General features: G+C 51.0%; 1 protein-coding gene across 4 annotated transcripts in view; it reads right to left on the bottom strand.

Annotated features, from left to right (window-relative positions):
- Positions 1 to 584: 584 nt before the first annotated feature.
- The window catches only part of Camk2a (calcium/calmodulin dependent protein kinase II alpha), a 62,965-nt gene continuing 35,831 nt past the window's right edge, over positions 585 to 27,718 (bottom strand). For 2 of the 4 annotated variants that reach the window (XM_057788261.1, XM_057788263.1), the window contains 8 exons: positions 26,705 to 26,747; positions 23,048 to 23,088; positions 17,586 to 17,618; positions 16,585 to 16,633; positions 9,196 to 9,271; positions 6,599 to 6,693; positions 2,349 to 2,577; positions 585 to 2,100 (listed from right to left, as the gene is read on the bottom strand). In XM_057788261.1, coding sequence (XP_057644244.1) covers positions 2,097 to 2,100; positions 2,349 to 2,577; positions 6,599 to 6,693; positions 9,196 to 9,271; positions 16,585 to 16,633; positions 17,586 to 17,618; positions 23,048 to 23,088; positions 26,705 to 26,747 — 570 coding nt within the window. In that variant the 3' untranslated portion in view covers positions 585 to 2,096. The remainder of the gene's footprint in view (positions 2,101 to 2,348; positions 2,578 to 6,598; positions 6,694 to 9,195; positions 9,272 to 16,584; positions 16,634 to 17,585; positions 17,619 to 23,047; positions 23,089 to 26,704; positions 26,748 to 27,718) is intronic. The other 2 variants (XM_057788262.1, XM_057788264.1) reach the window with 1 other exon arrangement.

Here is a 27,718-nt window from a genome sequence, read left to right on the forward strand (position 1 = left end):
AGAAACTGAGGCTTGAATAAGGGATTTGATCTTGCTTGGTAATTACAGCATCCCCTGGTAAAGGTCACACCCTCCTTTACCTTTGCCTGGGGATGGCTGGGAACAATGGGTTCACTGGGCCTTATAAGGAAGCCTGGTTCTGGGGCAGGGCCAGGGTCCATCCCTGGACCTAGGCGGTAGTGTCTCTACCAAGGGTAGAGGACTACCATGGGGTGGCTTACACAATAGAGCCACTCTCCTGCCCTGTACTTGTCCCTGGGCAGCAGGACTTGAGAGAAGAGCCCAGCACATAGCTCATTACACAGGGGAAGGGGGAACACCAGAAAGTTCTGGATTAAACATCCCTTCCACTTTTGCTCCAACCAACCCTCAGAGAAGCCGAGAGAATCAGTGTCATCTCCAAACCCCTGGGCACATGGCTCTTCCTCCCCTAGGATCCTCCAGAGGGCACAGTGTCTCATGCTGGCAAAACACGGCCACACAGAGACTGAAAGCACAGAGAGGCAGCAACGTAATCCCAAGTTGGACACTGAGAATACAACCTCGAATGTTATTAATATTATTATTTTGTCCAAAACATGTCGTTTGATTTTTGCTGAGTGTTTTCTTCTTTTTTGTTTTTGTTTTTTTTTTCAACATACTTACTGCATATAAAGTCATGCAAAGAAAACAGTGCAGACAGGCGATCCCCGTGGATGAGACACAGCATTCCAGATCAGAGCCAAGAAGAGGGAGAGAGGGGAAGAGAAAGAGAAAGGGAGGGAGAGAGAAGAGGGAGGGAGGGAAGGGCAGGAGGGGGGGCAGGCAGGCAAGCACACTAGAGTGCTCGCCAGCCCAAGTTCAGCATGAAGTAGGAAAATAAGTTTCTGGTGCTCTGTTTTGTCCAAGTTAAGAGAAGCAATGAGGATACGTGCTCAGGAGGTAGTGGGGGGTGGGATGGGGAGGTGGCACAAAGATATAGGGAAAGAAGTCTTGGGAAGTACAGTAGTGAGTACTCCAGTCACAGAGATGTCAAATCTGGAGCTTCTCATCCTGGTGGCCTTCCCGGCCCTGACTTACTCATTGTATATTAGTCATGCTGGCCCTGGAAGAAATCTTGTCAGCTGACTGTAGGGACCAGAATGGAAGGCAGCTGTGTTCCCTGGGGGGTGAGGCCACCTCAGAAAGGAACCCCCCAAAAAAATCTGGAACAGAGTGAAAAATTCCCCTCACCCCTCTTCCCACTTCCCGACCCGATCCAACTCTTCTTGAGGTCTAGTCACACATACATATCCGTTAACGCAAAATCCAGTTACGAAATACACAGAAGTTTGGCTGTAAAAAGGCATGCGTCCAAGTAGAAGATGATACCTAAGTGTTGTTTGCTTTGCCCCGAAACACCATCCGATCTCCTCTCAGACGGAAGAGGCTGGAATTCTCCGTGGACGTTGGAGGGCAGATTGGGCAGGTTAACACTGGAGGCAAACTTTGCAGAAGGACTGAGGCAGCGAGTGGGGTGCCTGAAGGGTAGAGCCCACCCCCTTCCCCATAGTGGATGGTCTGATGAGCACAGGGCCAGCATAGGAGGGAAGCAGATGAGAGCGGCAGTTGAAAGCAGGAGCTCCTGGCATTGGCTCCTCTCTTACTCTCTCCCAGAAACAGTTGGCTTGGAGATTGAGGGGGCTCATCTCTGCTTCTCTGGGGACCCCAGAAGAGGAGAGATCGAAGAGGGGGACCCGTGTCACACTTGCCCTCCTCTTCCTGGCTTCCTGGTAAACACATAGCTGGGGCCTCCTCACCTACAGTCAAAGCTAGGCCAGGCCAACAACAGTAGTTGGAGAGTGTGGGGGTTCCTGGGGCCCGCATCCTGGGTACCGAAGCCTGAAGAAGGTCCGCACTGGCAGGAAGAGGGTGCGGGCGAGAGCTGGGAAGAGCGGGCCATTTGCTTTGATGTTGCAATGGCTTTTTTCGTGATGCCGGTACAGAGGTGACAATGACAGGAGGGCGCTGTGACAGGGAGAATTCCAACAAAATCCAAGAGAGAGCCAGCAGCCACGTTCCACGGACAAAGAGTGGATCTCTGCGGTGCAACAACGCAGGGACCCCGGCACGGTCCTTCAACTGTAAGACACAGTAAGTCCACCACCTTAGACTCGGTTACCGCTGCCTTCCAGGGTTTCCACCCACCTTCCCTCAGCATCTGTAGACTCAGAATCTCCTTGCTGGAGTTTGTCACCCTCTCTGTAGCTATTCAGAGGTAGAAGGGAGCAGCCTGCTCCCCTGGGCATGCCCCACTGCCCCCACCCCCACCCTACCCAGGTCAATACCTTTAATTCCCCCCTAGAGGTTCAGGAAGAAAGGATTCTTACTGGGGTAGGACGGAGGGTGCCCCTGATCTGTGGAAGTGGACAATCTGCCATTTGCCATCCCTGCGGTGCCAGACACGGGTCTCCTCTGACTGGGCTGTGCGGGGGATGCCACCCGCATCCAGGTACTGCGTGATGCGGATGTAGGCGATGCACGCTGACTCGTCGCCCATCAGGTGGATGTGGGGGTTCAGGATGGTGGTGTGCACGGGTTTGCTGTTCCGGGACCACACTGGAGGCAGGGACGGGAGGGGCTGAGGCCATGCAACCCAGGGGTTCCTGCCTCATTCTTCATCCTGCCTCATCCTGCTCTCAGCTTCCAACTTCCCTTTCCAGGGAGACACCTTTGCCTGACTCGTGCACAGTAGGGGAATCTCTGGGATAGGGATCAGCTACCTGAGAGTCAAGGTAGAACTGCCACGTAACCTAGGTAACAGGATACCACCTCCCAGATAAGGTACAATGAACTTCAGACATGCCAAATTGCTCAAACATGGGAGGAGTGGGATTTTAGAATTAGCGTCTTGTACATACGAAAGCATGAATCCCAGACAATTTACTGAGCCAGGTAAGGTTGTTTTTTCTTCAACACAGATCCATACTGGGACCAGGCCAGCACTTAAATGGTAGAGGCTGAGCTGGGTATAAGATGATGGATAGCAACGGAACTTCTATCTCTGGGTCAGGGAGACAGTAGAGAGTAAGGGGGACGGTGGTGGATAGAACACCTTGTCCCATCTCGAGGGCACCCTGCCTATACATCTCCTCTGGGTACCATGTGTGCCACACCTTATTGCTCAAGGGAGTCTGGAAATCTGTCTGGATTTTCATATGGAAAGTCTTCACTTTTCACCACTGTTCTATTTTTCAAATGTAACACAGTCTGTAAACCCTATGAAATGTCTGTAATCTAGACATGCCCCACCCTGCTTATCAACTCTTTTGTGATCTATTGAATTATAGAAACAGGGGGAAAAGAATTGTAGAATCTTCCAACCTTCAATTTCAGGGGGCTAGGAGGACACAGGAAGATCTCGCTGCCATGACAACTAACCGGAGTGCCTAGAAATGGTTCCCACCTCCAGTTTCAACATCACTAGAGTGTTCTAGAAACTCTCAAGTTGTTTATCAAGATATGAAACGGAAGCACAGAAAGACAGTGGCCCAGGGACAGACAGAGGCCTTCAGGTTCTCACTCCGACAAGAAGCCTTGTATCTTCCCCTAATGGAGCCCAAATGTTGGTTGCAACCGTGTCAACAGCTAGCCTCAAATGTGGAGTCTCCAATGCCACCCAAGACGCCGCCGTGTGAGACCCTATAACCACCATTTCCTCCCCATCCCCTTACTTTGATTCCATTACCCAACAAATATATAAACTGATATCCCCTGAAACAAGTAAAATGGCTTTTTTTCTAGTCTGAAAAGAGCACCTAATGGCCCCACCCTTTCGTGCTATAATCGTTGCTGCTCAAGCCTTCAATAAGCAAGTCTCAGAGAAGCAGAATAACAGATTCAGAAGCTCTCAGACACAGAAAATGTAAACCTTTAGAATAACCTTAGCGCAGTGGTTCTCAAGCTGTGGGTCATGACCCCTTTGCGTCAGCTGACCCTTTCACAGGGGTCACCTAAAACCATCAGAAAATACAGATATTTACATTATGATTTATAACAAGTAGCAAAATTATAGTTATGAAGTAGCAACAAAAATAATATTTTGGTCGAGGGTCACCACAACATGGGGAACTGTATTAAAAGGTCACAGCATTAGGAAGGTTGAGAACCACCACCTTAGAGGCTAAAGATCACCAAGTCTCTCTTTTCCAAAGTGCTTGAGACTTCCCTGAATGTATCATATATGAGGCTGGAAGCAATGTGTCCATTAATATGTATGGAAAATGAATCCAAAACCACTATCTGACTTGGTCAAAGCTGTTAATTTCTGGGGGGAAAAAATGAAGAAATCAAGCTCGCAGTGCCTGGATTAGGACAATCCAGGTCCATTCCAGAAGGGACAAACAGCTTAGCATTGGTAGTGGTGGGGGACAAGCTTTGCCGCTGTTGATTGTGGCTGAGATCCCAGGGACTCTAGCGTGATACGGTGTTACTTGACCAGGTTAGTGTTTTCCAGGTTACCCTTCTCCTCGATAAGGTGGTAGATAGGGCCAGGTGCTGGGCAGGAAAGGGCAGGCAGTGGGAGAAAGCTCTGCAGGGGTGAGAGGCTATACTGAGTCACACCCCTGTGAGACCTCCTTAGAGGTAACCAGAGGCTTAAGCATAGGGTCTAGGAGTCAGTGCTGAAGTAGCATCTGCCGCATGAGCATACCAGAAACATGGACTTCTTTCTGCATTTGGACTCCTTAGTGGTGGTCCCCGCACCTGCACTGTTGAACCCTAGCCTGGTCTCTGCCCAGCTCTGGGAAGACTAGCAGACCGCAACTGGGAAACAGTGCCCCCAGAGGACAGAGGTATAATGACAGCCAAGGCAATCCTCAAACGTAGGGAACTGTGCATAGGATGAGAGAGCCCAAGATCCAGCTTCTCTTACTAGAATTCAGTCTCCATCACTCAGTGTGGAGGATCCTGTCAGATTCTTTAAGGAAATGTAGCCTCTTCCTTTGCTTTTTTTTAAAGGAGGGAATACTTGGAATCATAAAATACAACCAGAGGGGTGCAAACTCGGAGGTGAGGAGACCTGCTGCTTTGCTGACAGAATGGACCCTATCAGCAAAGAAAGGAGCCAGGTTGAGACAGAGCTAAATCTGCAGCTGGCTTTGTGCACCCTTTGAGACGAGTGGTTTCCCCTCTCTTGGCCGCAGTGGAAATGTCTTTCTGAGTGACAGAATTGGGCTTCACCTTGAGTCGCCGCAGAACCACCTGCACCGCGTTCGTTAAACCATATGTGAGCACCATCTGTCCTTATTTCATGAAATGATTTCCTGGTTAGCTTCATGATATGTTTACTGTATTTATTTTTAAGATTTTATTTTTATGTGTCTGTACGCTTGCTGGGAGCAGGGAAGGGTCCGCGGGAGGGGGTGAGTTTTGTACAAGGAGCGCAATGGCATGCGGAAGCCAGAAGAGGGCACTGGATCTTCTGGAGCTGGAACTCCAGGCAGTTATGACACGGCAATGGGTGCTGGGAGAGTTGGGACTTGAACCCAGGTCCTCTGCAAGAGTCAGGACACACTCCTAGCCTCTGAGCCATCTCTCCAGCACTAATGTGAATATTGTAAATAAGACTTCCCAGCACCAGCATTCATGGACGATCGGCCACACAGAGCATGCAGGGAGCAGAAAGTCCGGTGAGGAGAATATAGTTAGACCATTCCTGACCCACATTCCTGCCTGCAAGGCATCTGAACCCTTGCTGCCCTTTGTAAAAAGAGGGAACTGGAAACTGTGAGAGAGGTGTGAGCTGAGTCCTCCTCTGCCTGAGAATTCCATGAGAATTAGTCAGGAAGGGCTTTCTTGCCATTCCAGTCAATGCAATTCCAGGTGCCTAGAAATACCAGAAAGTCTGTATGTGGTTTGTACCTGTCATCTGGGACTAGGATCACTATACCACCCCTTAGATTCATCCTCCATATTCCTAACCTTGGTTTGGTCCCTGTCTGACCCCGGCCTGGGTAAGACACAAACAAGCGGGAAGCTCATTGGCTCAGGCCCAGGCTCGACACCCTGCCCACCCTCGTTGCAAGCTTCTGAGACCTCTCCTGCAGAGGAGAGGCCCAGGAAGGACAGACACGCAGGACAGAGACCTAGACACACAGGCAGGGCACAGCAGTGTGAAATCCCTGGCCCTCCCTACCTATGAGGTCATATGTGTCACACCCCAGGAGCTGCTGTGTCACCCGCTGGACAGCTGGGGTGGTCCCAAGCCTCCAGATGACTGTTGCTAGCCCTGTGAGTTAGTGAAGGTTCCCTGTTTATCAGAGGGAACAAAGACCCGCCACTCTCCTAGGCTAGAAAGCAGGAGGGGGCTAGGGAGGCTTATTGTCTATGTCCTTTGTCTTTGGGGACCCACCCCGGCCTCACCCCATCCTTAGCCACAGGAAGGACAGCTGGCAGTCCAGCTCAGCGGGCAATCAATGGGGAGGGAACCAAGAAAGTACCAACCCCTGTCCACAGGGACTCTTCCTCTTCACTGGCTCCTGAGCCGCCCCTGAGGCCCTGCCCGTCACCCTGCTGTGCCGTCAGCAGGACATGGAAGGAGAGCAGACAACAGGCACCCCAGAGAGAAGGGATTGCTCACGGTTTTCAAAATAGAATCGATGAAAGTCCAGGCCCTCGACCAGGTTCCCCAGGGCCTCAGGTTCGAAGGCTGTCATTCCGGGATCACACATTTTCCTGGGGAAAGGAAACCAGAGGAAAGAGGGGCCTGAGAAGACCACATCTCGTCGTTCGCCCTGGAGGGCAGCAGCTGAATGGGAATGGCCACGCCTTCCTTGAGGGCTCAACAAAGGAGGAGTTCACACAATGCGGAGTGTGGGCAGAACTGGAGGGTGCCGGCTACATCCAGGGAGCCCAAGTTCAGGTTCTGGTTTTGCGACTTACTGATGAGAAGGTCCCCAGCAAGAGTGCCAGGGGGGTGAGGTGATCATGCTGTACAGTCCGCTCCTTATTCTCCACGCTTTACCCCAGTCCTAGCAGTGACCCAAAGGGGCTTTTCTCTTGGGTTGTAGGAGTGAGGTGCCTTTCCCTTTACAAAAAGTGACCTCAGCTCCCCAAGACAGGTGTGTATATGGAGGACATGCATTTTAACAATTTGGACAAAATTACCCTATGTCTGGAAAACCATGACTGTTTCAGCTGTAAATGGGGGAAAGAATCTTAATGAAGTAGATGCCCATGAGGCTGGAGAGATGGCTCAGCAGTTAAGAGCATTGCTTGTTCTTCCATAGGGCCTGGGTTCGATGGTGGCAACAACCATCTGAAACTCCAGGCCTTCTTCTGGCCTCTATAGGTACCAGGTACACAGACATTCATGCAGGCAAAATGCCCGTATACATAAAATAATAAATTTTTAAGAAAGTGATGTCAAAGAGGAAGCAGAGGATGTGGTAGTGGTGGCCCTCAGCATAAGGAAGCTGTGTGTTTTCAGCTGTTTGGCCCTTCCAGCTGTCAGTCTTCCTGAGTGACTGCTAGGCTGGGGAGTCATTTACATACCTGGAGGGTCTTTTCAAGTACAACATAGATTCCTATGACCATAGCAAAGAAACCAGGGGCAGAGCCAGGCGGTGGTGGCGCACGCCTTTAATCCCAGCACTTGGGAGGCAGAGGCAGGCGGATCTATGTGAGTTCGAGACCAGCCTGGTCTACAAGAGCTAGTTCCAGGACAGGCTCCTAAACCACAGAGAAACCCTGTCTCGAAAAACCAAAAAAAAAAAAAAAAAAAAGAAAGAAACCAGGGGCAGGAAATGCCCCCACACAAGCTAAGCTTCCAGTCCACAGGAGAACTGGAAATCTCAGAAGAGGACATCAGTCCCGGCCTTGCCTGCGATGAACAAAGCCTTTGGGGTTCCCTCAAGTCTACCCCTGCTGCAGAACTTGGTCGTCTGGGCTCTCTGCATCCGTCAAGGACTTGAAGGCTCTCTGCTCTAAGTGCATCATACAAATGTAGAAACTGAGGCTCAGGGAGATAAGCATGCCAGGCTACATTCCAGAGCACCACAGCTCCAAGGCCATGGTAAGTTTCAGAGTCTTGAGCAGGATGAAAATGCCATCATTGCCTGTAACATTATAGAGGGACCCCCCAGAAAAGTCACCCCACTAGCTCTTTATTCCCTGGCTGTGGTTTTTCAGAGTCACCAACCTGGTGTGTCCTGACTTAACTTCTTTAGGGCTACCCAGAAAGACTGGCGACAGAGTCTGCTTCCATGCCTTGCTGCAGCATCTTGCTACACTCTGGCACACACCCCTGTGCACATTCCTTGAGCATAGACTTACACCTTGTGCACATACAGGTGCGTGTGCAAGCCTACGTATAGTGTGTGAGGCCCCTGGGCTTTCACAGATGCCTTGCGAGTACCTTGCTCCTCCAGAGAGAGCCAGTGACTTTCCAGTGACTGAATTCAGTTCTATGGTTAGAATGCACATTGCAGCTTCAGGTGGCCTGAGAGCTTCAGGTGGCCTGAGATCACACTAGCCATGCTCACATTAACACCACCTCACATTAACCCCACAGGCAAGGGTCACTCTGTCTTGGTTGGACGTTTTCGACCTCCAAAAAGCAGGTGTTGGATTGCCAGGTCCAGGCCCCATCAGCCTTGGTCAAATGGCAACGCCTAGACACCCAGAACGTCCAATTTCTCTGGGCCAGGCAGAGAGAGATCAGCAAATGTGCAATGACCACTAGGGGGCGCTGAATCCCAGTTTATGCACACAGTCACCCGGCTAAAGGCTGGGGCGGGTGTGTGAACAGAGAATGTTCAGTTTAAGACTGTGCCTTATTCCCCAAAGGGTTTAAGGTTCACTTTGCTCACGAATGGTACACACCCTTTGGGTCCCTGCCTGTTCCTGCTCAGCTGAAAACCTCTGGAGATCCAGGAAAAGGACTCAGACCCACTGGGCAGGCTGGAGAAGGGCCTGCCTCCATTCCCTCCTTCCCATACTAAGGCACAGATCACCCTTCTTTTTTTGGTGCGGGGAACAAAGCAGTTTTACTGGAGCTCCTCCCTGGATCAGGCTGGCAGGAAGAGGAATGCATAGTGTCATGAGCACCCGGCCGGCCGAGGGGGCCTCCATTCTCATTCACAGCACATGCAGAGAGCAAGTAGGCTCAGTTACCCACGGTTAGCACCCCTGAACCCGATCCAAGCAGAACATGCAGAAAGAGCCTGGCTGACTCACGTGTAGGACTCAAAATCTCCATTGCTTATGGCTTCAATCAGCTGTTCTGTCACTTTTATAATTTCCTGCTTGCGCACTGTAAGGTAGAGGGGGCACACAAATAACAACAGTGATAGTCATGAAGGACCGAGCACCAGCTTCCGAGTCCCCAACACGTGCCAGGCGGGCTCTGCGGCGACCTGACACTGTGCACAGACGAGCTCACCCGTCCTTTTGCTGTCCCTGGGAGAGAGAGGTCGTTAGCTCCATTTCCCACGAGAGATTGAGGTTCAAAGCGGGGTGTGGGGGAAATGTAGTTCCCTGAGCTACAAAAGGCAGAGGCATTGCCTCAGCTGGCAGCCTTGACCTCCAAACACCACGGTGGACGTTCAGACTCTAGGTCTTGTTTGAAGCTAGGTTTTGACTACAAAATAGCCATCTTGATTTGCTGTGTGAATCCAAACAGTGTTACATGTTGCTTATCAATTGTTACAAACCAGGGCTCCCCCACAGGCAAACATGGGGACACAAAGGAAAGTCTTAGAGGTAACACATCTCTTACTGTCTGGGAAGTTTTTGCTCAATTTGAGAGACTATAAGATTCAGGCAGAGTTATCTAGAAGCTTCTTTTTTTTTTTTTTTTTTTTTTTTTTTTTGGTTTTTCGAGACAGGGTTTCTCTGTGGCTTTGGAGCCTGTCCTGGAACTAGCTCTGTAGACCAGGCTGGTCTCGAACTCACAGACATCCGCCTGCCTCTGCCTCCCAAGTGCTGGGATTAAAGGCGTGCGCCACCACTGCCCGGCTAGAAGCTTCTAGAATCAACCGCTTTTCCCCGTCTGGCGCAGAACACCAAGAAGCTGCTTTTCTGGTGGAGTGTTAAATGCCAGTCCCTTTGTTAGACGGGTAATGGCCTGACCCTCAGCATTCCCACCCCATGGAACAAGATTCACTCAGAGTTAGACGGCAGCGCCAAGAACTCGGGTCTCAATTCCAGACAGATCTTCATCCTAAAACCACCTGGGGGCCTTATGGTCTGTGGCGGCTGAGGACCACAAGACTGACTGGCTTGTCAGATGGAGACAAAAGTGTCCTCCTCCCAGAGCTGGTCTGAAGGTGGGATGATGGGGTGAGCATGAACCAGTTCCCAAGCCCTGCCCATAGCAAGTGTTCATGGTAAGCATAGCCATTGCCTGCAGCCCACACTTCAGCTTGCCTTCCCTGCTCCTCCCAGACCCCCGGCAGGTAGGCCACAAGGAGATGACTGACCCTCAATAAACAAGGAATTGGCAGTGTCCTGGTTCCCAGTGGAGCTGAACAGACACTGCCTTAGTCTAGGGCAGGCCCTCTTTCCCTCCTCCCTTCAGATGCTGTTCTCCCCCAAACCTGGCCACTCCATGGTGGGACAGAAGTCACACTGTCCAAAAAGTGGGCCCAGCAGCTCTCAGCACCTCCCAGCCTCAGAACCAAGTCTGAGCAAATCTCTGACTCGCCCTTTTCCTTGCCAGCTGCCTATGCTGCCTCGGGCGCTCATCTCAGACCCAGGGGAGATAGACTCTGAGGGCATCCAGGCTTGGGAACTACTGCAGGCCAGAAATCCAAACTCCTTTCTGGGCTACTGAGGAAATCAAGGCCCAGTTCACAACTTGCCCAAGGACATGGAACATACGGTACAGCCTGGCTGACAGCCCAGAACCTTTTCTACAGGACGCTAGCGCTTCAGCCCACATGATCGCACCCCATGTTCTCATAACACTAACCCCACACGGCTGCTTGGCACTCACCACCTAGCTCTACACTAGGTGCCAGCTCACGGAGGTGGGGCTTGGGCTTCCTTGAAATCTGGAGCTAGCGTGACCCTACGGGCTACCGTACGGACTAAGCACATGGGTGAGTCAACACTGCCGTCACCAGGGACTTAGCCTGTGGAGTTTCGGAGCTTCATACCCACGCCACAACTGAACTCTCCCCACATCTACACCCGGTGTAGCCCTTGGCAGAGGAAACAGTGTTCCAGCAATACAGCCGCCACGATGCTCTCAGCCAGCTTGTCCTGACTCTGGTTAGAATCTCCTGGGCTGGGAACGTCTATCATATCCTGAGTGTCATCTATCATGAGGGTTGTTCTCCTCTTTTCAGGGAGCCACCAGGGCAGAAGTTGTACCCAACACACATATGTAGAGTGAATGAATGAATAAATGAGCAGATGGCTCCAAATCAGAATCTGCCCTGTCTCTGGAATTGCCCAGGTTCCCTGTACACCTGTGTATAGGGGTTTCAGAACCTGAGGCTCGGTAGGAAGAGCCATTATATGCAACCCTACCTGGGAGCACCTGTGCTCCGAGCACCCAAGATCAATGCATCATTTGAGTGATAGTGTCTGTACCCAAGCAATCAGAGAGCAAGGCCTGGCACTCACTGAGAGACGGCTGCCAACCTTCATCTGCGCACTAGGGAACAGAAGCTTGGCCAAGCCCTGCCTCGAGGCTCCCAATGGGCTGTGAGCTTCCTGGAAGTCTGAGTCATGGGACACAGTCCTTCTGGAGTTAGAGGCTGCAGTAGCCACCAGTCTGATGACTATGTGTACCTCATGGGTTTGGGGCCTTCCAGGCTGAAGTCGGCCTCTGAAAACTATGTGTAGGAACTCTGCCCCCAAGTAAACACCCGTTCCCTAGTCTCTGTCCTTCCCTGACCAGGTTTCTCTTCTCAGGAATGTGGTTTCCAGATCCACTGCAAGTTTGCATCTGTCCTCCAAGCTCCCGAAACTGTCTGAACATGTCTTGGTGTGACACGCACTCTCAGATGGTACAGTATCAGGTCTGGAGACAAACTGAACATTGCACCTCTATGAATTCGGTGCTAGGTGGGCCTGTCTTGGCTATGCCTTCAGGCACCAGGACACCAAGCTTTCTAAAAGTCAAATATACCAGCTCTAGCTTTATTCTCTGGGGCAGAAGACTGGACTGGAGGCTGGACCTGAAGGGCACTCTGACAGGGGCCCTTCCCGGGACTCCAGCAGCCCCGACTGCTTTGCAAGCCGCTTTCTAGATGTTGGCTAGTTTCCTCACCAGATGTTCTAGAATATTCCTCTACAGACAAGAAAACTGAGGCCCCAAAGATATTAAGAAAACCTCTTGGTCAGGTGGTGGTGGCACACACCTTTAATCCCAGTACTCAGGAGGCAGAGGCAAGTGAATCTCTGTGAGTTCGAGGCCAGCCTGGTCTACAGAATGAGTTCCATGACAGTCAAGGCTACACAGAGAAACCCTATCTCAAAAAACAAAATGAAACAAAAACAAAGAAACTCTCTTAAGCTCACGCAACACACTGATGTGTGTTGGGGCCTGCATTCCTAACTAGTACTACCTAATGTCCAGCTTCTGGCAGATGCTCTTTAACCTGGAGAGAGGATGGGTTGCACTCAGAGGCAAAGGCATGGGGTAAAGCCTAGCAGAGTGTGGTATGGCTCATAGATCAGGGGCCCTGCTAAAGCTCTGAACAATTCCTGTCCTTACTTCCCTCCAGGGATGTCGTTCTGACAAACAGCGTTTCCAATTAACTGTAACACTGGATCAGTGTTCACCAGACTGACTACTATCTCACTTGGTAAGAAGACTTAACAGGCTAACTCCAGAAAACAGCATCACACTCTGGGAGCTCCCTCTGTGCCAGCGGGGCTGGTGGCTGGTGGCCGGGTTTAAGGGCTTTGCTCTGCTCTTACAGGGGCACGCTTTTCAGAACACTGCATTACTGGGCCTTTTGTGCACGAGGAAGGAAAGCTAGGGCAGAGAACAAGTCCCCAAATTGTCAGCTAGTAACCATGATGGCTAATCTTGATGGTAAAATGAACAGACAGGATTTAGAATTACCACAGAAGCACACCCTTGAGTGAGTCCCTGAAGACATTTCCACAAAGGGTCACCTGAAGAGGGCAGGTTCACCCTGAATGCGGGTGGCATCTTTCTATGACTGGATGACCGAAGGGAAAAGATGAGCCAAGCCTGGATATCTGCCTCTATTTCCCGACTGCAAATCCAGCATCTCCAGCTGCCTTATGCTCCCACAGTCATGGCTGCCTACCACAATGGCCGGTGTCCTCAAACTACGAGCCAATATAAACCCTTCCTTAAATTGCTTTTGACAGACTACTTGCCACAGCAACAGGAAGAACTGCAACACCATAACCCACGTGGGCCTTCCCTCCCTCTGTATAAAGGGAAAGAAGTAAATTCAAATCCGAGACAAATTGTTCCCCGGATCCCTGAAAGCGGAGGAGGTTGTTGGCAAAGCGAGGCCTCACGGCCCAGCCCAGAGCCACCATCCAGGAGGAATATATCACTGACAGCCCCTAGTTTTCATCACCAGTGCATACACATTTTGTATTCTATTCCAAATAGTCTGTCTGTTTAACATATAAATATTTGTCTTAAAATAGTCTTTGAATCAAATTGACACTCCAAGAAAATGTCATGGGGCTTACTGTCACTCAACCACAAACTCCAGTTTGGAAAAAAAAAAAAAGAAATAAAGATGTCTTCCAATAACCACCACATGCCAAATGCTGCACGGGGACTGTACACGCAGCTGCCATTTCACCTGTACGGGAATACCAGAAGACGGTGCTAAAGGAAACTGAGACTCAGAGAGGTTGAGTAAGTTGTCAAAGCTCACTCAGCTAATGGAGTAAGGAACGAAATCACCTCCATGCTCTCTATCTGCCCTAAAGCCAGGAATAGAATCAAGTCACCTCAGAATCCCAGAAGCCATCTCTTCACACTGGGGCCGAGAGTCTCCCATATGGTACACAGCTAAGAAGCAACTCAGTCCGCCAGAGACCTGTGACCTGAGGCAGGGCTAGGCATGTGCTAAGGACAGACTCATGAAGCCAACTAAGAGGATGCTAGCCTGCAGTTCTCTAGGAGAAGGCATTGGTGAGGCTGTCCATGGAGCCACGACGGATGGAGCACCAATTTACCAGCACCAGGCTACATCCCCCATCAGTTTGGGGATGGCCAGGAAGGACATCAGCAGACAGACTTTCTCCCAGGTGCCTGCAGGATGGGAAGGCGGTCACCGTGTGTGGAAACTGCCTGCAAGCCTCACTGCACCCTGCATTCCATTATGACATTATAAAATGCTTGTCATATAAACACAATCTTTTTTTTTCCAGTTAAGGATCAAACCCAGGACTCCTACATGTTAGGCAAATGCTATCACCAAGCCATAATTCTTGCCCTACTGTATATTATTTCACAGTAAAATATCTAAAATCCCCCTCCAAAAAAGTCTCAACTAGTACAGCTGAGATTCCTCCAGACCAGCATTTTTTTTTTATATTTCAGCAACCCCTTCCCAGAAGGGTATCTCTGGCCCCTTCCCCAGCATGCAGACTGTTGAGAGCTCTCGTTTTCCTGGCCTGGGAAATGTGGGGGTGCTGGTGCAGGTGGAACCATGGAACTTTGCTAACCATCAAAGATCTGAGTTTCCTGGGCAGAATCAGCACACATTCCCATCCCAGAACACCTTCCTGAGGCCTCCAGTACACTGTCTGCTTGCCAGGGTCCAGGTGCAGACTGCCTGGGTTCTGATCCCGACCCCACCTTGAGCCAGTTTCCCCAAATTATCTATCCTGTATTCTTGCCTGGAGAAGAGGTCTCATGGAAGGGTAAGTGTGAGGCTACGGAAAACCTCAGGTCAACAGTTCTCAACCTATGGGCCTTGACCCCCTTACAGGTCATATATTAGATATCTTGCATATCAGATATTTACCTCATGATTCATAACAGCAGCAAAACTACAGTTATGAAGTAGCGGTGAAATAATTTTATGGTTGGGGGATCACCACAGCATGAGGAACTGTATTAAAGGATCACAGCGTTAGGAAGGCTGAGAACCACTGCTCTAGGTCCCCTCTTTTCCCACTGTGAAGTAATGTTATTCTCTGCAGTGTTCGGAACAAGAGCTATACAGTACAGTCACAAAAGTTTTTTAAAGGGCTGGAGAGATGGCTCAGTGGTTAAGAGCATTGCCTGTTCTTCCAAAGGTCCTGAGTTCAATTCCCAGAAACCACATGGTGGCACACAACCATCCATAATGGGGTCTGGTGCCCTCTTCTGGCATGCAGGCATACACACAGACAGAACACTGTATACATAATAAATAAATAAATAAATAAATAAATAAATAAATAAATAAATAAATAAAATATTTAAAAAAACAAAAACAAAAGTTTTTTTAAAACAATACAAATCAAAAAAAAAGGTTATGTTTTGGGGGCTGGAGTAATGGCCCAGCACCTAAGAGATCTGGCTGAAGTCCCAGGTTCAGTTTCCAGAACCCTCGCAGCGGCTTACAACCATCCATAGCTCCATTTTCCGAGAGTTCAGTGACCTCTCCTGGCCTCCGAGGACATTGGACATGCACTTAGTGCACTGATCCATGTGCGCAAAATGTTCATACACATAAGATTAAAATGCATGGATTTTTTTTTTTTTTTTTTTTTTTTTTTTGGTTTTTCGAGACAGGGTTTCTCTGTGGCTTTGGAGCCTGTCCTGGAACTAGCTCTTGTAGACCAGGCTGGTCTCGAACTCATAGAGATCCACCTGCCTCTGCCTCCCGAGTGCTGGGATTAAAGGCGTGCGCCACCACCGCCCGGCTGCATGGATCTTTTAAAAGATATCAGGTTTTAAGTAAGTTTGTGACTTTATGTTGGGCTGTGTTCAAGGTTAGCCTTGGCCACAAGTGCCCTGCAGGCTGCAAGTTGGACACACCCACTTATCGGTCCATGTATAGGTTTAACAAGTGTCAGTGAACCGAAGACAGCTCTTGCTATTTCTTTTCTCAAGACTCCCGCCCACATGGGGCTCTTTGCTCCCTTTTTCATCTGGTAGGTTTTGCTACAAGCCCAGGTTTCAGCATGCTGGCCCCAGCTCATGCTTTTTCTGCTGGCTGCTCATGCACTGAGACTACAGCTGCTCCACCCCAGCTGCCTGTTGATCTGGAGCGATCGGGGCGCTTCTGAAAACAACAGACCCAGAGCTGCAAAACCCTTGCATCTTTAGTTTTGCTGGTCTTTGGTTTTGACTTCACGTGCCCCAGTTGACTAAACTTGGTGGATTTTTGTTCTCTGTTCCTTTATTCTTATTGCTCCATAATTTTAAAATGAAGTCAGTTTTAAAAAACTAAAATAATTTATTTCTAAAGGAAAATTTATGCCACCCCCGTGTATCTATGGTTTAAATGTTATTTTTTCCTCTGATAGGTGGTGAGATAAATCTGTAAGCTAAGTACCCCCAGTGCTGGGCACTGTCTGGGGAAGTCACACCCTCAATATGTCCTGGTTATCGGAAGTCAAATCCAGGCTGTGGCAGTGGAACAGCGGTGAGGGTCTGCTCAGCAGGCCAGGCCTCCCTACCTTTGGTGTCTTCATCCTCGATGGTGGTATTGGTGCTCTCGGAAGATTCCTGTCAAAGAGAAGAAGAGGGAAGCGGTGAGGAGGGCCTGGCGGCAGGAGGGGTTGGGTTGGGTTGGCGACCTGGCTGCCTGGCTGCCTGGTGATTCGCTGGGCTCTGTGGCTTCCCAGGCTATGCGGTCCAGATGGTTAATACAAACCCTGCCAGACCCTTCAGTCTGAGGGGACCCAGCTAAGCAGGTGGCTGGGGCAGGGCCCGTATGAAGCGGTAACCTGCAAGGAGATCCCTGGCCTCTCAGGAGGGCTGAGAGGGGCTTCCTGGGTCCTTTCTGCTCAGGGGACAAAGACGGGGTACAGAAGAGCAGAGAGACACCATGGGAGCCACAGAATGGGGGAGGAATACACACACTGGCAGGAAAAAGAAGAAAGAGAGAGGCAGGCCCAGTAGGAGAGAGGGTGGGCTTTTCAGAGGGGAGAAAAACCGCGCAACTGAGACAGCCATAGAACCAGAAGAAGAGGGGCATGGGCCACCATGTCACCCCTGGCACTCTTGACAGAGGCAGGGTTGTGGTTCTTCTGCTGGAGTGGCCTGCACAAGCTCAAGGAGCCTCCATGAAGCCTGCTGCTTTGGCCAAACCGAGCCTCGCCCTAGCAGCAAACTGCACAAACCAAGCCTTGAGACGAGCCCTTGAGCAGAGGGGTGGGAGAAGCAAGAAGCCAAGGGCTGGACTTGGTTCAAATCCACCTTTGGACTGGAGGAAGGCCTTGGATCTGCTGTTGGCCTGCTGGTCTGGGCCATGGAATTGGAGGTGTCAACAGAAACACGCAAACAACACACACACAACACACACATATTGTCACACAATGCACACATACCACACATGCCCTGAGCACTCTCTCCCCGCCCCGGGTTCCTGTGCAGCCTGCAGGAGGGAGGCAGGAGCGAGGGAGCGAGGGTCTGAGGCCCAGCATTTACCGGTGTTTGGGAGACGGCGGACACTCACCATTAACTGAACGCTGGAACTGGACTTTCTTTTCTGGAAAAACAAGGAGAAGAGATGGGACAGGAAAAGACACCGCATGAAAACAGCAGGGAGGTTCGGAAGCAGGATGGCCTCGGGGCCGTCCTCTGTGGTCCTTTCCGATCAGCAACGTGTGGCCTGGCGAATTCTGGGTCCTGTACCTGTCTCTTCTGATCTAACATCCAACTTCAAGGCCAAGTCTGTCTTCAACTAGGGTTGTCTACTATGCCTTGCTCTGACAGGGAAGTTGGCTCTTAGATGCTGACTGTCTGTTTGCTTTAGGGGACAGCAGGGTGCTCAGAACTGAACATGAGCCCCAAATTCTCCATGCATTTCTAAGCAGACTTAACTCCAGGCAACCTGCCACTGGGGAAACTTGCCTTGTTTTTGTTCCTTCCGAAATCCAAGGCCTTATTATACAAGCAAGCTCTCTGTCACTGAGCCCTACACAGAAGCAGGTCCCCTCTAAGGACTTTGATTAAGTCTCTGTGGGACTGGTCATATCCACTTTCAAGAATATTCTCAGGTGACCCTGGGGGCACCTTTCTGTTCATAACTTCTCATAACTGTGTTATTTGGCTCCTTTATGCTGATAGAGGAACTGAGGCATGACCGGAAGTCTGGATCCTGAGTCTAGTGGCTCTGCTGGTTGGCCTGATCTAATCTTTGTGGACTCTACCAACCATGCGTTAGCTCTAGGGTCCAGGAAGGAGGTGGGGACAATGTGGGCTGCCTCTCCTTCACTCAGTTCTCATAGCCAGGCATTTGAAGACTTGCTCATAGAGTGATACAGGTCCTGAGTGACACTTACATCCAGAGAAAAAGAATGGGGACCCTGAGAGGGGCTCTCTCAGAAGTCAATAGCTATGCTAGGGGAAACAGAGGTGCTGGGGGGGACAAGGTTGCATCTGTCCAGGACCCCAAACTGGCTCCTCTTAAAGGCTTGTGCTACCTTAGATACCTCCCTTCTGAGAGTTAGGAGCCCGTTGCCTAAGACCCCAAGAAGAAAGTAAAGGAGAGTCTTAAGACCTTTCCAGGGTCGCCTGATCTACGATAAGCACTGGATATGCTATAAGAGACTCAGGTTAGATTTGGGGCTTCCTGTTTTAATAGTTCAGTAGGCATCTGCATGCTAGGGCCTAAATGTGTGCCTTTTAACCAGAGCCTCCTTGCTGGACATTTCTATCTCGTGTCTTCACGAGATACAGATGCCCACCTTCCTAGGTGGCTGGCAAGTGTGGCTTCATCGTAAAACACTGCAACTGTTCCTCCTCTCCTCTCCTCTGCTCTCCTTTCCTCTGCTCTGCTCTCCTCTGCTCTCCTCTCCTCTGCTCTGCTCTCCTCTGCTCTCCTCTCCTCTCCCTCTGCTCTCCTCTCCATCTGCTCTCCTCTCCTCTGCTCTCCTCTCCTCTGCTCTCCTCTCCTCTGCTCTCCTCTGCTCTGCTCTCCTCTGCTCTGCTCTCCTCTCCTCTCCCTTTGCTCTGCTCTCCTCTCCCTCTGCTCTGCTCTGCTCTCCTCTGCTTTCCTCTCCTCTGCTCTCCTCTCCCTCTGCTCTGCTCTCCTCTCCTCTGCTCTGCTCTCCTCTCCCTCTGCTCTGCTCTCCTCTCCTCTGCTCTCCTCTCCCTCTGCTCTGCTCTGCTCTCCTCTGTTCTCCTCTCCTCTGCTTTCCTCTCCTCTGCTCTCCTCTCCTCTGCTCTCCTCTGCTCTGCTCTCCTCTGCTCTGCTCTCCTCTCCTCTCCCTTTGCTCTGCTCTCCTCTCCCTCTGCTCTGCTCTGCTCTCCTCTCCTCTGCTCTCCTCTCCTCTCCCTCTGCTCTGCTCTCCTCTCCTCTCCTCTGCTCTGCTCTCCTCTCCCTCTGCTCTGCTCTCCTCTCCTCTGCTCTCCTCTCCGCTCCTCTGCTCTCCTCTCCTCTGCTCTGCTCTCCTCTGCTCTGCTCTCCTCTCCCTCTGCTCTGCTCTCCTCTCCTCTGCTCTGCTCTGCTCTCCTCTCCTCTTCTCTCCTCTCCACTCCTCTGCTCTCTTCTCCTCTGCTCTCCTCTCTTCTGCTCTCCTCTCCTCTATGCTGGCCTCCCTCCATGGCTGCAGCTTGGCCAAACTGTGTGGGGAAGGGGGACAAGCCCATATAGCTCAGCTGTCAGCAGAAACCCAAGGAGACCCACATGGGCCAGAAGGTTCCAGGTGGAACATGAAGAGGAAACACAGAGCAGAGACTGCATCAGATTCGGACGTACAGTGACAGGATGGGACATGGGGAAGAGGTTAACAACAGCACGGATGGGACACCAACAGGGCAGTGAGTGCGGTAAGGGGAGGGAGCAGTGGACGCCTCCTACGGAAACCGAGGCCTAAAGGAGGCCAGGGCTGGACACTGCTCCTTGAGGACAGGGATTCTGTCTCCTAGAATGACAAATGAGGGTGACCGTCATCCTGCTTGACCAGCACTTGCAAGTGGCATGGAAAGGGGCTCTGTCAGCAAAGGTAGAATTGCCTCTCTTAGAACCACAAACGGAAGCTGGTTCTAAGATCAGCAAGGGTTCCAGAACAGCAGTCTAGTCAGTCTCAGCCCTGAAGAGATTGTAAAGGCTCAAGAAGTTCCTGTCACTCAGGCTGAGCAGCCCTTCCTTTGGTGACAGAACAGGCCACATAGCCTCTCCATTAAGCTCCACATGGAACCGTTCATCTCTCAGCACACAACTGTAGAAAGAGCACAGATTCTCCTCCCCCTCAAGCTGCGTGTGCGTCTACATGATGCAAATCCCAGGGGTTGCTCTGGTGAGGCCATCTCACCAACCTTTGGAAACAGCTCTCTACTCTCCTGGTAGAGATGGCAGTACCAGGACCAACCCCTGGGAAGAGGGAACAGCGAGGCATGCATTCAGCCCCATGGCTTTTTGACTTGAGGATTTGAGAGAATGGAACTGTCACTTCCCCAAGCCTGCTGCCCTCCCCACTCCATGAAGGAGCAGGGCACCCCCAGCTGTTCCCCAAGTTACAGGCCAGACCCAAATTACTCCTCCCTCTTTCATTTCTAGGAAAGGAAGGAGGATGAGCTATAAAGAGGTGATTGGGCCAGGGACAACATTTGAATTTCTCTTCATCCACATCTAGGCCACCCTAAGAAGTCACTTAGGGTGTGTCTTACCCTGAAGGAAGCAGAGATATTTTTGCCAGTTGTGCTTGCTGGAAAGCACCCTGGTGGCAAGCAGAGCATCATGCTGTAAGTTCCTAGCCTTGGCCAGTCTTACCTGCTGCCTCTGTCCAAGAGCAGCTGGATCTGGAGATTCAGTCCTGACCCTGGCCCAACACGAGACTCTCCTGACCCCAAACTCAGTGGCTCCTCAGCAATCTGCCAGGGCCAGTCCAAGACCCAGGCAGACCAGGGCACCTCAACTCAGCATCTAGACATTGTGGGTGGAGAGGGTCCCCAGCCGCTTTAGGCCTGCAGCCCCATGTAGTACGTCCCTCTAGCACCCGTCTCAGGTTGGGTGCAAAAGTTGTCTCAAGGACACTCAGACGGCAGGCCAGAGCCAACCGCAACATGTGTGTTAATTCTATGACAAGCGTGTGTTAACTTTTCGTCTGAGATGTCCAAGGGTTTTCTTGAGCATACTTTGTTTTCAAGAGAAAAATGAAGTCTGACCCACAAAACAGGGAAGATACTCCTGTTTCAGTGGCTTCTTATGCACATGAGCACTGTTCACGCTCTGAATGTGTGTTAGCCCCGCTGATCCTCACAGCCAGCCAAGTGGAAGGGAGGAAAGGAAGCACAGTCCAGGACTTGAACCAGCCAAGCCCCAGCTGTCAGTAACCCACCCTATTCTTTGACCCACCATGATAACTTTGGCATGAAGTTGTTGAGACTGCAGGGATCCCAGGACCTTAAAAGCTGGGTCTTCCCCTTTCTAGTCCTCCTCAACTCCATCTGCTGCCAGAGGAACCTCCCCAGAATATTCGGGTCCAAAGAATTCATTTTGAAAAGCATTGATTTTTTTTCCTAATAACCAAATAACTATATATAGTCATGTGTTTCTTAATGACAAGGATATATTCTGAGAAATGTGTCATGAGAAATTACGTCACTACGCAGGCAGCATACAGTGACCTTAGGGCATACGATATCTCTAGGCTCCAAATCCACACAGCATGTTACTGTACCAAATCCAGTACGCATCTGTAATACACGGCAAGTACCGTGCACCTAAGCCAATCTAGGCTGGTCTAAGTATGGCAAGGGCCTGGCATGGCAGTGCACACCTGCAATTCCAGCCCTGTGGAGGCTAGGCCAAAAAGATGGAGTGCTTGAATCTGGCTTGGGCTACATGGGTGAAATTTTACCTCAAAAAAAGGAAAAGGAAGGGAAGAGTGGGGAAGGAGTACAGTAAAACTGCTAGGCAATAGCAAGTTCATGGCTCCACTATGGTCTGTGAGGAATGCCAATGCATATAAAGTCTGTCGCTGACCAAGCATCATTCCACAGAATGTGGCCACAGCCCTCAAACACACAAGATGAGAAGGGAGAACAGCTAGATTTGGGAGAAAGGCTGCTCTTCGGTATGTTTTCAGAGCTGAAATCTTAGAAATTATCACCAAGTCCGTATACCACCTGAGGCACCTAAGAGATACCTTGGGTGGAAAAAGCGATGGGCAAAGGGGAAGCCCAATTCTGGCCGGACACCCAGCCCAAAGTCTCCTCCATGCAGTCCCAGGCAGTCCGTAGCCATTCTAATTGAAGCGGTGCAGCCGCCAGCACACACTGAATGGCTTGGGTGGCCATTCAGGACCTCACACCATCTAATGTCCTGGGTAAGTGGGTGCAGAGTTCAGAATAAGGCAGTCTCCAGAGATGAGACCCTGTGAGGCAATCAGATAGCGGAGGAGGAAGGGCTGCAGAGAGCAGCGGGGCTAGGCCCCCCCGATAGCAGAGCGAGAAATGAGAAGAAACAGGAAAGAGGGGCCAGTTAGGTAAGGAGAGAGGTAGGTTGGGCACCAAGGGTGGGGACAGGGGACAGGCATGGGTGGAGACGAGGGCCTTCTGGATCCCAAATCCTGGAGAAATATCTGCCCATTCTCCACGGGTTACAGGCTACACTAGTGTATGCAGTTCAGAGCCCAACCAGTCCCTCACCCTTGGGCAGGATGAGGTCACCTTAGTGACCATTTCTGTCCCTTTTGGACCCTCTTGTCACAGTTTTCCAGTCCCGTAGAGCCCCAGAAGCCTCCTCAAGATCGGCCCCCTTTACTGAGCTCCACGCAACCCAGGCCACCTGCCATCCCCAGTCTGCTCCCAGAAAACACGGTAAGAGGCGGACACCAGAGCACAAACTAGGTGATCTGGGGAGAGCTTGGCCCTGGACCTGACATGTCACCGTGAGTGAAGCCAGGACTTGCCCAAGGCCTGACAGCAGGTCTCTGCCAGAGACAGGCCTGCAGGCTCTGGGGGACTTACCTTCACACCATCGTTCTTCTTGTTTCCTCCACTCTTCCCTCCTGTGGAGGAGAGAAAGTAGAGCGTTAGTAACACCAAGCACGGCACCAGGGCCCACAGGGTGAGGAAGAGCAGCATTTGCGTGCAGCAGAGCGGCCGGCCGACTGGCCGAGAGTAGCGGAAGGAGGGTCGGCTGTCTGGGAACAGAGCTGGCTTGGCCACCAACGAGAGACTTCCTCCTCCTTCCACTCCCTCTTCCACAGTCCAACAGAGTGGGCCTGTGATCCCCAGTTCTCAGCAATCTCGGGGATAGCCCTGTGACTTTGGGGCTTGGAGAGGTGTCCAATGCGTCTCGTCTCGGGACTGTCGGGCTGCTGTGTGAGCCTGGGGATTCCCTCTGGATTCCTGTCACCAGGGCTGTTGGTGGCCAACTCAGAGAGGCCTGCAGCCTGATTCAGGGCTGGAAGCTCCCTGCTTTGGCCCCCACCTGCCCCGGCCCTCCCTCTCTAATTTTAGTCCCATACTGCTGCTGAGGTCATGTGTCAGCCCTGCCTACTCACTCTGGACAGCTGCAGACTGCATTTTGCTGGTGACAAGAAGCAGACGTCCCCTGCTGGGGCCCACCCCTGTCAGAATTTTCATTCTCTGCCTTTCTTCTCAGCAGCACAGGGCCTAAGTTCAACCTCTGGAATCTCACTCTCGGGCTGGCTGAGTCCTGGCGGTAGCCATACTCTCACAGAGGCTTGGACCATGCATTCCCCTTCCCCACTTCATTTCCTGACTGCAGTGGGCATGAGCCAGAAGGTAACACAAATGCCCAGTCCTGCCCTGACTGGTATTCGGTCACTTCAGACCTTTCAAAAATACCTTAAATGGCACACGTTTTTGTGAAGTGCTTAGCACAGCATTCAGGATATATATAGTTGGCCCTCTATGACATTTATGACTAGTCCTTCTCCAGGGAGCCCCAAGGTGAACTAGGGATGGGGGTGAGGGCGTTGAGGGTACAGGACAGATGCCCCAGGGGCTCTGAGGGATGAACTCACAGATGCCCCAGCTCTCAGTCCCTCCATAACTCCCCCATGACCTCTCGAAACTCCCAAGGGGTGGAGGTTGTTTCTGTGTGCCAACCCTGAAAGGACTGGTATCTGTCTCCCCAGACTATGCAAGGGGGACCAGAATGCAGAGCAGGGAAGTGTTCACCTTGGAGACACTCCACTCCAGGACAGGTTTGTATCCAGTGTAGCCAGACCTTGATTTTATTTTCTTTACAGAATAGACCCAGACTGGCCTTTATTTACTGTGTGACCTTTTCATGCCTCCATCTCCTGAACCTTGGATTATAACCAGGTGCCACCACACACATGTGATGTTGATTTTTTTGTTTGTTTGTTTGTTTTGTTTTGTTTTGTTTTTCCAGACAAGGTTTCTCTGTGTGGTCCTGGCTATTCTGGAACTCGTTCTGTAGACTGGGCTGCCCTTGATTGTTATTTGGTGCTGGAGAAGAACTCAAGGCTTCAGTCTGGCTGTGGTGGCACACGCCTTTAATCCCAGCACTGGGGAGACAGAGACCAGTATATCTCTATGAGTTCAAGGCCAGTCTGGTCTACACAGAGAAACCATGTTTTGGAAAAACAAAACCAAACAAATAAACAAAAAACAAGAACTCAAAGCTTCATGCATGGTAGGCAAATGCTTTACAATCTAAGCTACATCCCCAGGTTCCAAAATTTCCGAAAGATCACAGAAATTTCTCTCTCTCTCTCTCTCTCTTCATAATCTCTTGTTTTTTGTTTTTTTTTGTGTGTGTGTGAAAAAGTTGATGTGTGTCTGTCTGTGTGCACATGGGGATGCTAGACGCTAATGTTGGATACCTCCCTTGGTCCCTTGGTCATGTTCTTCCTTTTTTTTGGACAGGGTCTCATTACATAGTTCTGACTAGGACTTGCTATGTAGACCAGACCAGGCTGACCTCAAACTCACAGAGATCCACCTGCTTCTCTGCCTCCTAAGTGCTAGGATTAAAAGGGGAACCTTTTTAAACCACCAGTTCCTCTTGTGTTTTGAGACAGGGTAGCTTATGGATCTGGGACTAGTTGGCCAGCTAACCTTGTCTCTGCCAGTGTCGGGATGACAGGCAGGCACTGACACATTTAGCTTTCCATGGGTGCTGGGGATCTGAACTCAGCTCCTCATGATTGCCCAGCAAGCACTTCACCCACGGAGCCATCTCCCCAGCCCCCAAATCTTTGATTCTTAATGATTAGAAATATATTTCCCCGAACTTTTTTCTTTTCTTTCCTCTTTCTCTCTCCTGTTCATTTTTGTATTGGAAACCAAAGTCAGGTCCAAAAATTATTCTTCTTCAAAATTTTATTTAACTATTTGTGTGTGTTTGTATGAATTTACATGTACCACATGTATACAGGACCCCCCATGAATGCCAGAAGAGAGTATTAGATTTCCCTGTAACTGGAGTTTCGATGTAGGTTCTGGGAGCCAAGCCTGGGTCCTATGCAAGAGCAGTAAATGCTCCTACCTGCTGAGCCATCTCTCCAGCATTCCTCTGCCACCCTCAAACAAAACAAAACCCACTTCTCTTACACAGCCCTGGCTTACCAAGCCATGGGCCCCTGTTCTTAAGCTTGAGACTGCTGTTCTCCAGGGTGCTAGCTATCATTGTAAAACAGCAAAACAAAACAACCCCTGTCTAAGCAGCTCAGCTTCCAGTGTTCAGCAAGAGGAATGGCCAGGTCCATGACCAAAGAGAGTTCAGTGTGGTCAAAGCCAACTTCTAAAGCTGGGTCTTCTCTTAGGTCATCACACAGGCAAACCCTCCTAGGGGACCCAGGTCTGTGCCCTACTCAGAAGTGACCCCTGGCTGCAGTTGGCCTGACTGTGTGTGCAGCTGTCTGTGCTGGCCCCGCCTCGGTGCCAGGGCCCCTCCAGTGAGCTCTGCCACTTCCACTGTCAGTATCTGAGTCAGCACCCAGGACTCCCTAGGGAGAGGCCTGAAGCGGTGCTGGCCCGCCCCTGACCCGTGTGCCAAGAGGAGTCGTTAAGCTCTGACAATAATCCCTTTTCCTCCTGTTTGAAGCTACATGCCCAGGACTTGGCCACTCCCTGCCTGGGAGTCTCCTGCCCTGGGTTGCTGGTAACCCAGCTTGGATAAGAGCATCTGCCCTGAGTTGGTCAGACCTATGGTGAAGACAGGGTCAGCCTCTCTTGAGTTCTGAGACCTGGTAGGAGACAGAGCACACTTAAATTTTTGTCACCCCATCTGGGAATAAAAGGGAAAGGGTGTCACCCCACTGCCGTGTTGTGTTCAACTTGAGCTGAAGCCAAATGCCTGTTGTATACGGCTCTAACATCAGCGTCTCCTAAAGTCCCACTCCTTCCTGGTGGACTAGACCGCAATAACTGTCTACTCCTCTAGTGGCCCGGCCTGAGAACCCCAGTGCTGCTGTGGGCTGGAAAACCAGACTGAAGCTCTAACCAGGCCTCCGTTTGCTGACTTTTAATCTCTCCTTTCTCCGTGCCGATTGTGATGGGTTAACAAAGCCTGGACCGCGGTATCTTCTGCAGCCCTGTCTCTGGGGACACCCAGCTACCCAACAGTGTAATGGCATCCAGCAGGCCAGTGCAGGATGTACCGGGGACTCTAGCCCCGCCACCTACCAGAGAAGTTCCTGGTGGCCAGCATAGTGGTGAGGATGGCTCCCTGCAACAGATAAGATGGGCCCGAGAAGAGGCATAGGTGAGGGGAGGAACATAAGCAGGAACAGAAGTTACATTGGGGGAAGAACAGGCAGTGTGGCCTTCAGAGACAAACCAAAGCCCCTGCCCCTCCATGTGACCCCTCCCCACCCTCCAGCCCAGAGCCCATCTGCTCTCCCTGGAGGAGCAGCTTTGGCAGGCACAGTTCTTGAGATAGGAGTAAACATTAATAGGTCCCACGGTCTAGACAAAACAAATGGACACAAGAACACTCGAACAGGGGCCCCTAAAGGCTCCGGAAGTTTCTTGTGCTGCTAGGCTTGGAGAATCTGGCTCTAGAATCAGTTCTTCCCTCCACAGCCCCTGGACCGTAGCCAGGAGGATATCAACTTGGAGAAGTCCTTTCTGTTGGTGAGTGGCTGGAAACCGGGGCACGACTGGTCCTCGTGGTGTCTCATTAAGACCTGACTCAGACCATCTCTGAATCCAACAGCCCCTCAGGTTAAGAATCCCTGATTCCCGCACTGGGAAGCTTCCTTCTCTGGGGAAGTTGCCAGTGGGGTGAGAAAAACTGTTTCCCCGACATCGTGCCGGTCATGATGGGCTTCCATTCCAGGTCTGGAAGCAGTAGGTAAGGGAGTTGCCAGTGAGTCAAGGCCTCCACATCTACCCTTGCTGTCCCCGTCGGACACACTGACAGCTAGCTATCCTAGAGAAGCCTACTGAGTACAAGACCTGCTGAGAAAACTCAGCTCAGGCCCCTCTTTGATTCTACAGTGGCTTTCTCAGGCTCCCCAACCTATCTCTAATGGACTCATCCATTCTTCCTCCATGCTGGGGTTTTCTTTCTTATACACACAAGTGTGGTATCATGTCTGGTCACATGTTGCCCCCCCCCCCACGCACACAAAAACAACCTCTCTTAAACCATCTGTGGTCCCCTAGAGAGTAGTGCTCCTTCTTGCAGACATCCGT

The sequence above is a fragment of the Chionomys nivalis genome, chromosome 14 (genome assembly GCF_950005125.1).
Source record: "Chionomys nivalis chromosome 14, mChiNiv1.1, whole genome shotgun sequence".
NCBI lineage: Eukaryota > Metazoa > Chordata > Mammalia > Rodentia > Cricetidae > Chionomys > Chionomys nivalis.